The sequence below is a fragment of the Protomyctophum bolini genome (assembly GCF_963924005.1).
Source record: "Protomyctophum bolini genome assembly, chromosome: 22".
Taxonomy (NCBI): Eukaryota; Metazoa; Chordata; class Actinopteri; order Myctophiformes; family Myctophidae; genus Protomyctophum; species Protomyctophum bolini.
This window is the reverse complement of record NC_137883.1, coordinates 18679941-18697392: the sequence shown is the minus strand read 5'-3', so window position 1 is coordinate 18697392 and position 17452 is coordinate 18679941. Positions and strand designations below refer to the sequence as shown.

Genomic DNA, 17452 nt, shown 5'->3' with positions numbered 1-17452 from the left:
TTCCAATGTGGCTGCTCTATGTCCTGCCATCCAGCTGCACAGCCTACCTGTATGTGGCATATATAGAATCAAGGTTTATTTGTTACTACTCATACATGTACGATAAGTATGTGAGGTTCTAAAAACCTACTAAGCCACAACATATAATGGAAAATAATCATTACACAGTTATGGCTCAGGGGTAGAGTGACCGTTCGAACCCGACGTGTCCTTGAGCAAGACTCTGCAAGACACCCTTTCCCCCATACTGTACATGTTTTTTTCCTTTCTTTAACTGTATGATTTCCTGTTTTTCATAGAAGTGTATACTTGTATGTCTTTAAATGTTCAGATGAATTGAAAATGGAGGACCCTGGTGTAAACAAGTCTTAGTGACTTTCATGGTTTAATTAATCCTAGCAGTTTTTGTATTGACTTGTGCTTTTGTTTGAAATGTACCCATTGATTCTATACTGTGAATAAAATGTCTTCCAATCAATCTACCAGTACTGTTGACACTACATTGCTCAGTAGTCAGTCACCAGTAGATGTCAGCAACGAGCTATGATTTGGCTTCAAGTTAACAGTAAAATGACGTCGGATGTCAACATCTCGTTCGACGCAAATTTCTCCGGGATTAGCCAATCAGATTTGAGCCAGTCAGACATGGTAAAGATGGCGTCTGTGAGAGACACAGGAGAGAAAACAGAGTCCTTTACCGTTATTAAAAACAAACGCTGTTATTTTCTTTGTTTGTAGAACTGATACAACAACAACAACACCGGGAATTATTCGACCAACCGGTTCGTTTCATGACGCATTTTCGCTCTGTGTTCGTTTTAGTAGATCCTTGCGAGCTTTGTTTTCGGGCTTATTATATAGCCCCGTCCCTTGGACAGCTCATCGGCTAGAAGTTGGCAAGGGAATGCTAGCTTCTTGGCTAGCATCGTAGCTCAGTAGCTTGGGTCTCTTTGCTATAGGCGTTCATGGATTGATAGCTGGACCACCAAGTGTCGACATAGGACCGCACATCCCCTGCTTTGTTTGTTTTTGTTTCAACACGACGGCACGCGCTTTCATGAACCGCACGGACTGAAAGCACCGTTTGTTTTGGGGATAAATACGGACCTCTGCTCAGCGCCTGGCATTGCGACACTATCGCCAGTGTCGATGTGGATCATTCAGTGACTACTGTCCGTCATGTATTTTCTAACCGGCTGGCCCCGGAGGCTGCTGTGTCCCCTGCGGAGTGAAGAGGAGCCCTTCCACGTCCAGCCGAGCTCCCACAGGTTCTACTTCGCCGTGTTGTCAGAGACTCAGCTCAGCGTCTGGTTCAGTCGGGTAAGCAGCTGTTTGTGTACAGAGAGAGAGAGAGAGAGACCCCCGGATAGGAGGGATGATTCTCGTTGGGTGGAATATGTGGCGTTACACACTACAATCCTCACTGTAGTTTTATTTAGTTAGTGTTAATAATACAGTTACGTTACGGATTATAGCTTTCATTTAACTGGAAGTTTGTATGTACCAAAACATATTTTCTACACTGGCAGAGACAGTTACAAATGGATACATGAACACTGATTGTACTGTGAAACGTGAGAGTGAGTGTCAGTCAGTCAGTCACTCACTACTGTATATAATATTATAGAATACGGCTGCTTTTATTGTTGCAGCGTTGTTTTTTAACTAGCCCCGATACGTTTCTCAGTCCCTACGCTCATTCTGTAGGGACAGAGGGAACGTATCGGGGCTATTTTATAACATGCAATCGCTGCTTTCCTGGCTAAGTGGCTATCCATGGATTCCACGCATAGACACGTCTTGGTACTTGTATTACCCCCCTTCCCCTCCACATCAACATGAAGGCTGTTTTGCATTGTAGTTTTTTGAGCATCCGTATTCGTGTGTCACAACATAGCTCGTTACACCGGATTGGAATACCTACTATAGTAATAGTTTGCACTATACAAATCTTCATTTCAATAACCAGCCTTATTCCCCAACAGAGGTTTTTTTTTCTTTCTTTTTTTTTTTTACATAATGGTTTAAGTGTGCTTTGATTGATTGATTGATTGAAATCTTTATTAACAGTTTGCAGAATTACAGTACATTTCAAGCACAAACTCAATACAAAGACTGTTAACTGTGAGTGGACGACCCAATTAAGCCTTACACTTGTTTACAACAGGGTCCACATTGTTCAATTCATCAAAACATTTAGAGACAAACAAATAGACACTTCTATGTAGTTAAAGAACAGAACAGGAATTCATCATATAGGAAGCGAAAAGGGAAAAAAAGTATATATACAGTGAGGGGAACAGGGGGATAAAAGAAAAGAAAACGAAAGACAGAGTGTAGGGCGCCTGCACACAACACCATGCGTTGATGCCATGTGTGCATATGTGCAGGCACCCAACACCACGTCCATACAAAAACATAGTACAATCCATAGTACAAAGACAGAGTGTAGGGCGCCTGCACACAACACCATGCGTTGATGCCATGTGTGCATATGTGCAGGCACCCAACACCACGTCCATACAAAAACATAGTACAATCCAGATACAAATTCAGCTTTTACAGAGGCCAGTTTCGAATTGCAGCCATCCGTAGGTGCCCTTTGAGAGCAGTTTTGAAGGAGCCAAGGGATTCACATGTCTTAATGACTGTTGGTAGGGCGTTCCACATTTTGGTCGCATAGGAGCGAAAAGAATTTAGTCCCTTGTTTGTGCCGAATCTGAAGGTGAATTCTGAGGTGAATTCTCGCAGACTTGAGTAGTAAACAAATATCAATTTATCTGATCATCACTTGTAAGAACACTTTTTAATTAATAGATGCGTCAAGTCTGCATCTATTAATTAAAGTTAAAGTTTTGTCATTTATTTGAACAGGGCACTGTTTGGTTCTCTGATGTGGCGTGTGTTGGGGTCACAAGTGTGACAACTAGCAGCCAGGCATTCTCTCATTTCTCTGTCTGAAGATGGACCCAAAATGTAATTTGTTTTGTGTGAAATGTTACTGGATGCCAATATAATAGGCGAATCAACATCTTGCTTGGAAAAATGGCCTTCTCAGGAATGTGGAGGGAATCACCTCCATCTCTCTCTCTCTCTCTCTCTCTCTCACACACACTCACACAATTCACTGCTGCACAGCACAGATCGTAAACACTAGACTATATAACTAGACTAGACGGTCTGTCTGTCTCAACAAGTACATGAAAGCCTTTTTACTTGCATTTTGTATTCTATTATTTGGACAAAAGAATGATGGCCCTAACAATGTTCAGAATTATTGTTCACCCAGTAAACCTGGCGAGCGTGAGTGATAGCCATGCTGAATACTCGGCTACCTTCCTCAGTTATAGTTTCACTTTCACCATACAGTACAGTACACATGTGTCAGTGGAGAATCTCCTTTTTTCGTGCCTTCATGATTATCAGCCATCATCTCCCCCAAGGTATTTTGTCTTCTTTATAATCCCATCTCTCCCCGAGCAGCCCAGCACTGGCAGGGCCATTTCAGTGGAGGTGCTATCACTAATCCGTGTAACACAGCAGCTTAGCCTTGTAGCCATTCAGCTCCGTCACCGTGCCACCCAGACACGGCTGTCTGAATGGATTGGAAACTGCAGAGGATGTATAAGGAACGGAGCCATATTGTGTGTTTCTGTGTGTGTAATATTTCCAAATACATGATGTGACTGTCATTCGTGTGCATGGCATGCATGTACAGTATGTGTGTGGCATGTATGTACGTAATCCTTCTGCTCTCATGGGAGAGCGGTTAAGTTATTATTACACTGAGCCTGTGAATGTAGGTAGACCTAGTTGTTACATAGTATGGGAAATGAGGGAGGAGGGGTCAAGACAGTTTCCCCCATGCATGCATTCCCAGTTTGAGCTCCGTTGAAATGTGAGTCTTCTAGGTCATATGGGGTAACGTGCTTAGATGTGTCATCTACATACAGAGTGAGTTTGCTCTGGTCAATAATTCTACTAGTGCCTGTGTAGATCTATATTTGACTGCCTATTTGCAGGGTTCAGTGATTGAGATTTCTGAAAGGATATCAAAAAGGCCATGTTAAAACATACAGTATTGTGTATTTCAGGAAACAAGTACATGACACCAATAGCGGAAATAGTTGATGTACAACAAGTTTACAACAAGTTACGAAGTGACGTGTTGTAAGCTTGTAGATTTGCTATTTCCGCTATGTATGAAAAATGTTTGGAAATGTATGGATTTTTTTTTAACATGGAAACAAATAATTGTGATTATCTCAAATAATTGGAATTAGGCGATTATGTAATAATTGCGACAAGCCACCAAGCTGCCTGTGAGCTACTTCCAGAGCAGGCAGAAGGCTACAGTAGCTCCCAGAAACAATTACAATACTATTGTGAGAATGTTACAAAAAACAAATTGCAATATTATATACACTACTTGTCTCGATTCTGCATAATTTATGTCTGGGAACAATAATGTCAGGGAGCAATAATACTGCTGCACAAACCAGACATGGAAGGCATATTAGGCAGTAGGCAGGCTCTAGACCGTCTGACAATGTTAATTCGAAATGGAAAAACAAGGACAAATTACATAAATGTCAATTATGATTGAGCCACTGTTTTCGCACCCAGGCCGACCAGAGAGCATCCCTCAAACTATTAAGTTATACTTTTCAGAACAACAACCACACAGTGGTTTTCAGTAGAGAAGAATGCATAAATAAAAGCTAGTAATAAAGAAAATAACATTAAAATATATTGCACAACAATTACAATAAGAATATTGCGTAAATTAGGCAAATGTACGCTATCAGTACATCATTTATTTGTATTTATTGGCCACATGGTTACAGAAAGAAATCGGTTTTTTAAATTTGATTTATGCTCAGAATTATTGTCTTATTTGATTTCAATACTTTACATGCTTTTAGACAAATAACTCATTTTATATATTGACCTGATGTTGGATAGGACATTGTGGAGGGCAGCGATCTAAGAATCCCGAGTTGGTGTTGGGCTGTTGGCTAGACCTCACTTTTGCAGCAACAGTAACTACTATATATTGACCTGGTGCTTTTGGTCTAATGGCCATGAAATACGATTGAGTGGCAGTTATATCAGTGGCAGATCTTATAATATGATATGAAATGAAACATCATCTAGACTAAACTAAGTGGATTGCACTACTCTGTGAGATAAAGATCCCTGCATAAAGATCATTCTTTCAACCTGGTGTCCATATTTTGGGTATGTCAGTCATTATAGATGAACATTTTCAAATCTAAAAAAAAAGCCGGTCTACAAGCTTGCGTCGCATTGCAACAAATTTGTCGTGAACTTGTAGATTGGCTATCCTCGTAACATGAATTGGTCCTCACTAATGCTCATTATTATAACATGGCACCATTTCTGTCTATTCACTCTGTGTCTCAAGAGGATACCTACAGGGCGGGTATGCGGATAGTACCTAGCTGCAGGTTTGGTCATATAGCAGTGATTACTATCTGAATATAACCCACTATTATTTAAGCCTTACACACACACACACACACACACACACACACACACACACACACACACACACACACACACACACACACAGATGCAAAGAATCAAATCATACCTGGTGAATTGATTTGAATTGTGAGGGCAGTGCCAATGCAGAATGCACACCTAATAGTACTAACTAGACTTACTGGTGCACAGTTTTCCTTGGCACCATCAAGTTTTAATTGTATGAAACCGATACTGTGGGGTGCAATTACTGGAGCTGGTGTAAAATTACAGTGATAGAGGGTAAGAGAAGAGATAAATATAAGATGGCTTGAGTTGCAGCATGGGATCATGCTCTTTCACAAGTATGTCCTAGTTTTCATGCTGATCCTATAGTTTGCTTTTCCTTTCCTGAAATTGAAAGAATAACCATCATTTGACAATTAACTTATTGTGCTTTTCATGGGTACTTCCTTTCCTGCAGACGAAATAAGTAATCGATTCTGGAAAATCAATATGGGCACTTAACACATTATAACTATTTGTCATGGTTATTTTAATTGATTGTTGTGGACTTTTGAGGTTGTGGACTAGTGTACTTTTCTTGTCTTGCAGTGTGCACAGACTGCACACCACAGCCCACAGTTTCTGGTGCGTTGGAAAAATGGTAATCCTAAAATGGCTAATAGTTCTGTGAAATATTATACCAACACTAAATGACTGCTGCAGGGCTCACCCTATAAAAAAAACATACCACAAATATGTAGGCTGTACTGCTCAACAAGAAAGCAGTGATTGGCAATAAATGTTTTCTTTCTAATTATTTAATATTAAGTGTCAACTAAACAAATCCTAGTTTATTTGATGCTGTCTTTGCTCTAGAGCACTGTTTCCATAACAGTGGGTTGGGACCCATTTGTGGGTCGCCGATAAATGTCTGTGGGTCACGAGTGAATGTTCCGTTGCTTTATGTTTAGCCTCGGTACCCAGGCTCATTTTATGTGCGCTCAGATTGGTGAACCAATAGTTTCCAGCGGCTGTTTTCGCCAGCACCCACCTCTCTAGACCAGAAAGCACACAGGCTGGGGCAGAGTCGGCAGACTACTTTTTGTTTCCTAAATTTTGTCAATAATTATTATTTTAAAATATTTTCTAAAGGTTAGCCTGGCTCCAGGCCTGAATCGCTACTATTAAAAAAGTGACAGACTGAGATCCTAGGTCCTTTCTCTTTTGGGTCAAAAGCTAAAAAGTTGCATTTGTCTGTCACCTTGAAGATTCACATACTTACATACATACATACCATGTTGTGATTCCGGCACAAAGTGCCAGTGAAATTCTTATATGCTAGTTTCATTGGACATATCCTACACATGCAAAATCTTCTTTTAAATCAACAACATACTCGCACCCAAACGTTGCTCTTTTTTGTGAACCAACGAACCAACATTGTGTGCATTCAATTCACTGGAAAGTGGATCCACAATGGCATGTTGCTGACCAGCAAATCAGTGTAACAGGCATTCATGCAAATGCACCATTCACATATTTGTTAAAAGCAATGTTGTATTAAGACAGACATTTTAATATATTTAACAAAGTAATATCTCAAATTCTCAATGAAATCTATTTTGTATATACACTATATTAATTGTTTACATGATGAGTATTTAAATAGTAAATGTTTAGTAGGAGCCGTTTAACTGTTCAGTAGCCATAGACATTAGACATTCCTTCGATAGATCACAATTTGCCAGCTGATGGCAAGAGTCAAGACACAGAAAATCAAGGATTTGTCTTGCATTGGAGTGGCAAGCTCAGTTTGTCAAACTGTAGCTGTAACACCTAATCTTCATTTGACATGCGGTTAACAAACATGTAATTGGAATGTACACCCCTGTGCATAATGTATGGAATGGAGTCTCCATTGAAGCATATGTCCTCTTTATATTATGTGTGATATGAGTGGTTATTCTTTATGTAGTTGCATTAAAATTGTGTACATTTAAATTATGTATTTCATTTTCTCCCACAGCCCAGTGTCCTGATTGTCAGCTATATTGAGTCTGCAAAAGCTGCAGCACAGTTTGGTTTCTACCAGCAAGCAGAATGGAAACCAGATGACTCCATGATAGCTGTGGCGGTGAGTACCGGTACACCATTCTTTTGTCTTGCTGTGCGCCACAAACTTTGATTTCTGCTCTTCTTTACACTCATGCTTTTTTCCTACTCCTACCTACTACTCCTTTCTCTGCTGATTATCATGGAAATCATGTCTTGACTAAGCCCTATATTCTTTGTCTATCCTACAGCAAATTGTGAAAATAGCTTATTTACAATCTAGAAATGCATTCCATTGGTTGTAGATGTGTTATTTCCGTTATTGTTTTATACAAAAATATAAACATTGATTAAACAATGGTTTGTGACCACTGTGGCAACTGGCAAAGGCCAATTGAGTCTGTGACTTCGGTCATATTCACACCAGAAAGCTTTACTGCGATTAAAATGAATCCTGCTGCACATTGTCGGAAAGTGCGCTTCGAGTGGCAGTTGTGAAGGCTCAATCAAATCCTAATGCGCACCAAAGAGCCACATTCTACTCTGCCAAAAAACTGGGTTTTTACTTCGCTTCAAAACGCAGCAGAGTGCGGATCACCACAGGTGTGAATGCAATCGCATTAAACATAGGGAGTGAATGTACCATTGTGGGATGAAGAAGTTGGTATTTGGCACACGAGAAGGAAAGAGAAGGCATTATTACGCAGCGACACGTAATGATGTCCCATGGACACACGTGGTCTAATGAAGAGATAGAAACATTTGCATTGAGTCTACCGAAGTATTAGGTGTGAATCTGACCTTAATGTCTGGGAAAATTAGGTGTACGTTCTTTGTGGCCTAGGATAGATATGGATTTCAGGCTCCAATTTCACTATTATCTGCAGCTTAGCAGCAGTTTAGCAGCAATAACAACTTGGGGCCAGTTTGTAGAAACCAGTTATCCATGGACCATTATTATGAGTATTATTCAGTTCGGGTGAACTATCTTTGCTTAATGATCTAACTCAGTAGTTCCTAAACAGTGCACTGGTAAACTGACAGACAAGTGCACACTTGTCCCTCAAGGTTTCTGTATATTGGAGTGGCACCAAGTACTAATGTCTGAAAAAATACCGGCTATAAATGTAAATAACAAAACATTGTACACAGTCGGGGAAAAAAACCTTTACAACCCTGAGGCTAATTTGCAGCATAGGTAAATATGTGTGTCCTATGCCTTGGAAGGCAATACAGCGGTATAAAAGGATCTGGCTACTTCAGCTATTCTAAAGACGGATGAGGAGAATACATCTTATCCAATCAGCATTTTGTAAACAAAAATCGAGTCGGTGAAGTTTGATATATCTTGGGCTTACTGCTGTTTATTTAAGGATTATCACAGTCATGTCTCGGATACACTGCACGGCACACACCTGACCCAACATGTAAGTTACATGTCCACAAATAATATATAGTAGCTGTCTGGAAGAAACTCAACTGCACCCGTTTAGCCATCTATTATTATTTTTCATAAATCAGCGCCAACACCCTTTATGTCTGTGTTGTTTAAAAAAAATAGTGAACCAATGAATATATTAATATTAAAAAGGTTTTTTCATTTCCTGAATAATGAACATTTTGGAGCTATAGTGGTTTCTTCCAGACAGCAGACATATAAAGAATGCTCTCTTCCGCATTGACATGTGCTTTTATGAGGGTGAAATCACAGTAATGGCTGAACCGTACCTTGTATTGCAAGTTACATCTGGTGTCACAGCTGTGGATGATCAAAGCTGTGGATGATCTAACCTGTGTACCAAACGTAAAATGTTATTGGCATTGTATCAAGTATGCATGTTTCTGAGTATGCATTGCATCCTAAGAGACTGCATTGATGCGTCATTCAGGGGGATTCAATCACACCTGTGTATGTGTATAAATGTTTTTTTTTCATAGCTTTTATGCCTTTTATTGATACTAGCCTTGCCGAGCCATGAGGCCCATCTCCTGTTTCTGTAGCGTGAGGCAGCTTAATGTACAACCCCCTGGACATGACGCTATATGTCGCAGGGACCCCTAATCCAACCCTTGATGCTGAGTGTCAAGCAGGGAGGCATTGGGTCCCATTTTTAGAGTCTTTGGTATGACCCGGCCGGGGGTGGAACCCCAACCTCCCAGTCTCAGGGCGGACACTAACCACAAGGCCACTGAGCTGGTGCCTTTTATTGATAGGACAGTAAAAATGGTGAGAGAGATGGGTCGGGACTCGAACCCGTGACACGCTGCCAGGCCGGCATTGCACCCTAAGGTGCCTGGACCGGCGGGCCGGCAGGCCGGGCCGTGTATGAATCTTTTGTGTATATCTACGTCCGTCTGATTTGGGCCAGTTGACAGATGCTGTGCCTGCTTCTCCAAAAGTTGAAGCAGATGATGAAAATGGAATGTTGGTGGCTAGACTGAACCTGCTATTCGTCATAACCTATAGGGGACATTAGTGTTGGCTGCAAGTATGACTATGATAGATACAAATTGACCTTGCAGTGTCTCTAAAATGTTATCACTTCTTTATCTGCAAGAACTGAAGCATTTATTTATAATGTATCTAAATTTATTGTACCACCAAAATAACTCGTCTTCGATAAAGACCCATTGTCAGGTCAGTCGGGTAATAATTATGTGATATTGAGCTTTTTTATTATTCAGCTCCCAGAACCGGCTCCATTTGACCACATGTCTCTTAATAATTCAAATTGTGAATAGTCAGTCAGTACCCAAGCTGAGTGAGTGAAGGAAGTTTCTCATTGAGTGGCAAGTGGCTGAGACGAGTCAGCATACCACTAGCCATGTGAACAACACATTTTTGGAATATTGTATTTTAGTTTTTTATTAAAAAAATATCTTGAGTAACCACTTTTTCCATGTACAAAATAGCTAATGTACAAGCTAATGATGTGATGATCATATGTCCACTCTTGGAATGCCTTGTGCCAATTTCCAATATCCCAAATCTCAGCCACTCGCTCATTCACACTTGGTCAATGGTGGTGTTACGATGAAATTGGTGACCTGTCAAAATATGTGACCATCTTGTGGATTTCACATATCACATGGCGGTCTTTAAATACGTGGCCTAAAGTTTGCAGTTTGCACATAGACAGCGATTTTCGCTGCTTTTTTGCGTCACACAAAACTTCCTTGCACACTGAGTGCGATGCGTATCATTTATATTCGTAGCAATGCTTTTGCAGAACGAAATGGAGTGGACCAGCTGTCTTTATCATAGCTAGACATTGTCTTTCACCCTTTGAACGGTGCTGTATCGTTCCAGACTAACATGATCTCCATTGAGAAGTTTTCATGTTAATCATCTAGTTGAAGAGAAAGTACTTTATGACTGTGAAAATAGGCAGCAGCGCACGCAACACAATGATTATTGAATCAAGGTTGTTCATTATTAGAGAGAGAGAGAGAGAGAGAGAGAGAGAGAGATAATTAACTTATCTTCTCCAATTTTGAATGACATGTCATATAATTATCACAGGAATAATCTACACAGTGGGTCCCTGCTTCACTAGAAGTTGATTCGATGCATGCACCATGTTTTTCTATCTTTTTCTCTCGCTCTGTATTCTTCCACGTGTGTGTGTGTGTGTGTAATATAGTAACAGTCAAATGGCCAACAACTCTTAAATCAATGTATAGGCTAATAAAGACTACTAAAGTAAAGAGATACATTAGATTAAATTCTTTATTCTCTCAACGAGGAAGCCAATAAAGCACTCCTTTCATTGACATTTCAAGATATGTTTGAGTTAATGAGGACATTCCCTGTGATAATTATGTCATATAGAATAAATTGGAGAAAATAATCTCTCTCTCTCTCTCTCTCCCATAAAGAGCGACCTTGATCATTGTGTTGCGTGCGCTGCTGCCTATTTTCACACCCAGTCGGGCATTTCATGAAGTACGTTCTCTTCTTCAACTAGATAGATTCTTCTCAGCGGAGATCATGTTGGTCAGGAAGGACACAGCACTGCTCAAAGGGTGAAAGACCATGTCTAGCTATGTGAAAGACAGCTGCGAAAACTGATCAAATCGACCCCGGTCCAAAAACTTTTTATACGGATGCAATATTCGGCGGCAGTGTGCATTGATATGACCTAAGGTCGATAATGTTTTGTCTTGCCCTGACTTTCGCTCTGATATTATTCATCCTGAAAAAAAGTCTTTAACACTTCCATTCTGGAGTGAGTGTGAGTGAGCTATTGGCCGAGATTTGTGGTATTGGAATTCAGCTTTTGGGATCCCCTGTGTAGAAGTAGCTAATATGGCCTTTGCTGGAACTGTCACCTCCCGCTCTGGATATATGGTAGAAGATCGATAGAAGAATTATCTTTTAATAAAAAAAGATTTGTTTGATTTGGTGCACCCTTAAATGATGATATGCGCGCACACACACACACACACACACACACAGGATTGACTCCGTAGCATACAGCATCTGGGATGGAAAATAATCTAAAATTGTGTATTTATATTGTGCAGATGCACAAGTTTGCATACAGTCTGAGCTTTTAGCGTCCAAGCTGTTTTGCACAGCACCGCTTATTTATCTGGGTTTCATCATGTACCCACATTAGCTATTCTTTATCTCTGGTCTGCCCAGGCACTGTTACTGGTATTTGGACATGAGCTAGCTAGGATTTGGTGTGGAAGAACACGGCAAGTGTTTCTCCCAAAACACTTCTGTAGTCATTCTGCTGACACATCATGTGCTGGCCCAGAGTCTTCTACGCATGCATGCACAGACGCACACACAGGCATGTGCAAAACATGTGCAAAGAATCCTTGGGAAGAGTTTTGAATATTGCCCTACACAACTTGTGAAGTGTTGTTAAATAAATATGAAATTCCTGTTCTGGAAAGTCTACCTCGCTTAGAGCAGTCTATTGTGGAACCTGTATGGAACATGTAAATGACATGATTCAAGATAGAAGAAAGATGGGGTTAACCCCTTAAGTAAGACAGTATTATCTGGTCTTGAACTCTGCTTTGTATAATCGATGAATGTAACTAAAAACGTCCTAGAAGATGCCTGGCCTCTATTCTTTCACTCTTTCTTTCTTTCCGTCCCTCCTTCCAGCTATACCTCTCACAGTAAGCTCAAGTACACATGAATGAATGCTATGAATGTGTCTGGGAATACACATAACTCGGACTGCGCTCCACCTCCAGGCATAACCAGCCGGGGTTCATTTGGCTATGGGCGAAAGGGGGCCAATCCATGCGATGCCTCTGCTTTTCATACCTCCCACTCTCTGGTCATTTTTTATTTTAATTGCAAGGAGAGATATGTTTATTATCGCTGCTTCTGGTCATTTAGTACATGGCAATTCCTCTACTTTCTGGCCTTGACAGACCATACATCGAAACAGAATCCAAAATCTGCCATTTGCCTGACTTTATGCATGCGCATACCCTCTATAAAATTGCACAATTTTATTGGGAACTAAGGCAAATATAGAGGTTAATTGGTTGAAGAAATGTACCCCCTTCCCTCTGTTTTTCTTCTTTTTTTTTTTTACAAATTGAGCCATGCACACAAGACACAACAGTGCAACAGGGAACAGGTGCATAAGTTATAAATACCAGAGAACGCATTCTCTCGCTCCCGAGGATCCATGTTGACACAGTTTGGTTCTGACGTGTTGAGACGTCCTGTGGGGATGTGCTTCCCCTTGCAACAGTGCAGCGTGTTTATAGAGCTCAAGCGTGCTGATTTGTGCAGTTCATCACCCATTCACTACAAAGGCTACACCAGATCTATCATTCTAGTGCAGTGCAGAACATCATTGCATAAGACGTTGGCCGCATGTGAACGTGGGCTGCAGCTGTAATTCAAAGGAAGCTTTCATGCACATGTAATCCTTTAGTCCCTGATAAGTCTGATACGCTTCCTATTTAACGATCCTTGATTTGCCCTGTGAGCAGTTTTTTTTCCTCCTTTCCTGACTTTAGATATTCATTTATTTTTTATAGATTATTTGTATTCTTAGTTCAATGGATTTTACGGTTTTGGGCCTCAAGCCCCCCCTGTCACAGAGATTTTAGGGTTAGGGTTAGGTTAGGGTTCACAGAGAGAATACCTTGATTTCCAGAAATCAGTTGGCAAAATGATTAAATCCTGCAGAACATGAACAGTTTGTGGATTTTGCGCTCTGCACTGATTTCTTGGCATTATTGCCACTAGTGACATATCATGTCTAAATCAAACAGGACATTTATAGATGAAGGATTGTTTCAATTTGTGGTTTGTGCACACATCTGCCTGGGCGCGGCTGAAAAAATAACTTTGGGGCAGGCCCGTCTAGAGTTTAAATGGACAGGTATCAGTCAAAAGGGAGACATCGAAAAGGAAGGATGGATGGGGAAGGATCAACATATGGATCAACATATGGGTCAACATGTATGTATGGACTAAATTGTTGCGAACGCAGTGAGCACTTACTATGAGACCTAGCAGATCATGTCTGTGTGTCTGTCTGTGTGTCTGTCCCGCTTTTGTGCCCATATATGGAGCTGAGTGATTACGTCACCATGACTCTTACTATGAGACCTAGCAGATCATGTCTGTGTGTCTGTCTGTGTGTCTGTCCCGCTTTTGTGCCCATATATAGAGCTGAGTGATTACGTCACCATGACTCAGCCATAACCATATAAGGAGTCCCCAAAGCAGCTATACATCCAAAACCCAAATATGTACGAGCTGTGTTCGCTTCCCGCGTTTGCGCGTCTTACTGGTAATCAGTCTATATCAAATTACAATGACACCTGTCTTACAATGTATTGTTTATTTACAGAAGCCTGGACGTAGATTTTTTCCTATTGTTTTCTTGTTTTTTTAGTTTTACAGTTGCAGTGGTTTTCCACAGCTGTCTCTATGGCTAAATATTCGTTCATTGCCATGGTTTAAATATCTGTATTGTTTATTGGCAGCTTGCAAAGAAATGTATGACTGCTGTTTTCACTGTTTGTAAGTTGCTTGCCAGCCAACCAGTCAACCACGACTGTTTGACCATTGCCACTCTTTGGCCTCATAACCACAGAGGGTAAAACACAGATCACTTGAGCTGCAGAATTTACATTCCAGAGACATAGCATGAGACAGGAGGCTGGTGTTGACCCTGTTCCCATACCTTGCTCCCATATACTGGGCTCAAAGCCTCAAACACACAGTGTATTTAGAGAATTTGAGAAGTGAACAACTGTTCTACTGCAAATGGAATACCAGTATTGCATTCACATTCTTTGCTTGATCCTTTTGTCCTTCTGTAACAAGTATGACTTGTTACATTTTGATAGTGACTCCTAACTAAGCTGTGGTAATTATGTTGATAAATATCCAGTCACGTTTTAATACCCAAGCCTTGTTTTAATAGCTACAGTATGTGTTCCTCTCACTAGTTAGCTAGTATTTGTTCCAAAGAAAAAAATAACTTTATTATAAACCTGGCCAGTATTCTATTTTCTAATATGGTTGTGGAGACTTTGAGAAGGGAATACGCTGCAATAAACTCCAAATTTTCCCAGGCAGTCCGTAGTTCTCACTGCAACTGCCAGCTGTTTTCCAGATGTTTGGTAGCTCACACCCACCCATCCTCCAACCCCAGGGGCGAATGTAATCACCCTACTAAACCAAGGTTAACTTTGTCTTTAGAGGACGGGTGTTGTCTGTTTGTGCATGTGTGTGAGTTTAAGGTGTTGCTTGTGTGGCAGGAGCTAAGAGAGAATTTTTCTCAATCATAAGTATAGATCAGCTATTCTATCATTGCATAGTATGTATAGTATACATATGCATAGCCCTGTGTCCTTCCCAGATCTCTGTGGTATCGGGGATTGAGGGGTATCCTTTGTTTTTGCCTCTGCAGGCACCTATAGAAACATAGCCTGGGAGGCATACCATTTTCTGGTTTATGATCCGGATGGGAGAGGATGGTAACTTACGTCATGTTGTACGTAGTAAGCTTTGTAGTCATCAGGCCAAAACCCCCAAACAGACAAATCAGAATTACCCAAAATAATTCCCAGCGATCAAGGGCATCATAATGTTAGGGCCTACCCAATAAAAGCCTTGATGCGGCGTATGAATCCGACAAGTTTCTTCAAGTACCTCTTGGAATAGTTTGTTTGGTATATCCATCTTTTATTCCAACTTGTAGCGACTGGCGAAACTAAAAACAACAAAAGATAGACCGGCTCACACAGGTGATTTAGGAACACAGACCAGTGTCTAGTGACACGATGTTATTAGAAACAGGAGCTCGAAGGGGCACGGTGGCACAGTTGGTAGTGCTGTCGCCTCACAGCTAGAAGGTCCTGGGTCCTCGGGACGCTGGGGGTGCTGGCGGCGTGTTTCCTCCTCCGGGGTTGGCGAAAGGGCCTTTCTGTGTGGAGTTTCACTAAACTGCCTCCCCCTGGCCAGCCGGGGCGCCTGACTGAGGGGAAAGGAACTGGTTGGAATAACGTGTTGCTTCCACGCGCTACGTCCAACCAGGGAAACTCCCCCCTGTCAGGTGTAAAGGAGCAACTTGGACACTCAGGCATGAAGGAAGCATGAGTTCAAGTCCGTTGCTCTGCCCATGCCCCCCATATATGGGGACTAGGTTGGCGGAGTGTGTGTAGAGCCCAGAATCACATTAGATAATTGACACAGGGGTGAAAAAGGGGTTACAAAATTGTGGGATAAAGTTTAAATTAAAAAAAAGAAACAGGAGCTCGATTTGGCACCTTGCCTCCTTCCCTTTCTTAGCCCACTTCGTCCCCGGGTGCTTCTGTGTTTATTCCTACTAACAACCAACATGTTAAGGGCAGTAGTGCTGACAGATTCTACTGTTAGCACTGTAATCTACTGTTACGAAACTTTCATATGCCCAACATCAAACTGGTTCAGATCGGTATGTAGTGTTATGCCAAATAACCCGTCTCACGTTAGAACTAGTTAAATCACTACACAGACCAATATGGTTCAAGCAAAACCACATGACAGATCAATCACAGTACATTCAGAGCACCACCCTTCACAATATCAACCTTTTTAGTGCGAAAAAAAAAAAGATATCCAAGGATGAATCTGCTCGATTACATGATCACTAAATTTGATTAGATCCACAATCACTTAACTTGTACGCCTAGACGCTTTCTCCACAATACATACTGAACATGGGTGCCAGCCTCCGGAGTTTGCACACACCACAACACGGCCAACCAAAACATTTCACTACATTTCTTGTCCACCCTCATCTGTATAAGGTTATGGATTACAGAAATACGAACGGTGCCATCACAGCACCACTGCATCATATCAAAATTAGTGCGATACCAGCACAACTGAACGGAGGGCAAAAGCAGCTATATGACTCGATTTCCTGCACCATTAGTATAACAAGCTCCTCACGGGTTAAGCCAATCTTCCCGTGGCAGCAACACATTCAACATAAACGCTGAAAAACATAAATTCAACCTCACCTTCTCTGCAGCATATGGGGCGGAGGCACTCCTTGAGTGGTGAGCTTAGAGCAGGAGCACCGCGCTCCAGAACGGCATTTCTCTCCCGTGGCTGCATCTTCAGACTGGGGGAGCGGTGGTTATGCCGATAGGAGGCACCCCGTCAGACAGGCGGTGTCACCCAAGTTCTCTCTCCCACTGTCAAAGCAGAGTCACCTTGAGTTCCACCTCCCGGAGACGATGGATGCTCCCAAGCCCCCAGGGTGGTGACTGGGCCCCCTAGATCTACTTCTACTGTAATCTGTTTTGAGAGATTACTGTGGTATGAACTATTTGCGGTGATGTGATGTAACCTGTTTTGTAGTAAATTATGCAATTGCAAAATCATTAAATTGGCAGACAGTTTCTCAGAAACAATGTA

At 41.4% G+C, this 17452-nt stretch overlaps 1 protein-coding gene across 1 annotated transcript in view; it reads left to right on the top strand.

Moving 5' to 3' along the window:
* Positions 1-628: 628 nt before the first annotated feature.
* The window catches only part of ric1 (RIC1 homolog, RAB6A GEF complex partner 1), a 56032-nt gene continuing 39208 nt past the window's right edge, over positions 629-17452 (top strand). Inside the window, exons 1-2 of the mRNA XM_080756436.1 lie at positions 629-1320; positions 7520-7627. Coding sequence (XP_080612562.1) covers positions 1180-1320; positions 7520-7627 — 249 coding nt within the window. The 5' untranslated portion in view covers positions 629-1179. The remainder of the gene's footprint in view (positions 1321-7519; positions 7628-17452) is intronic.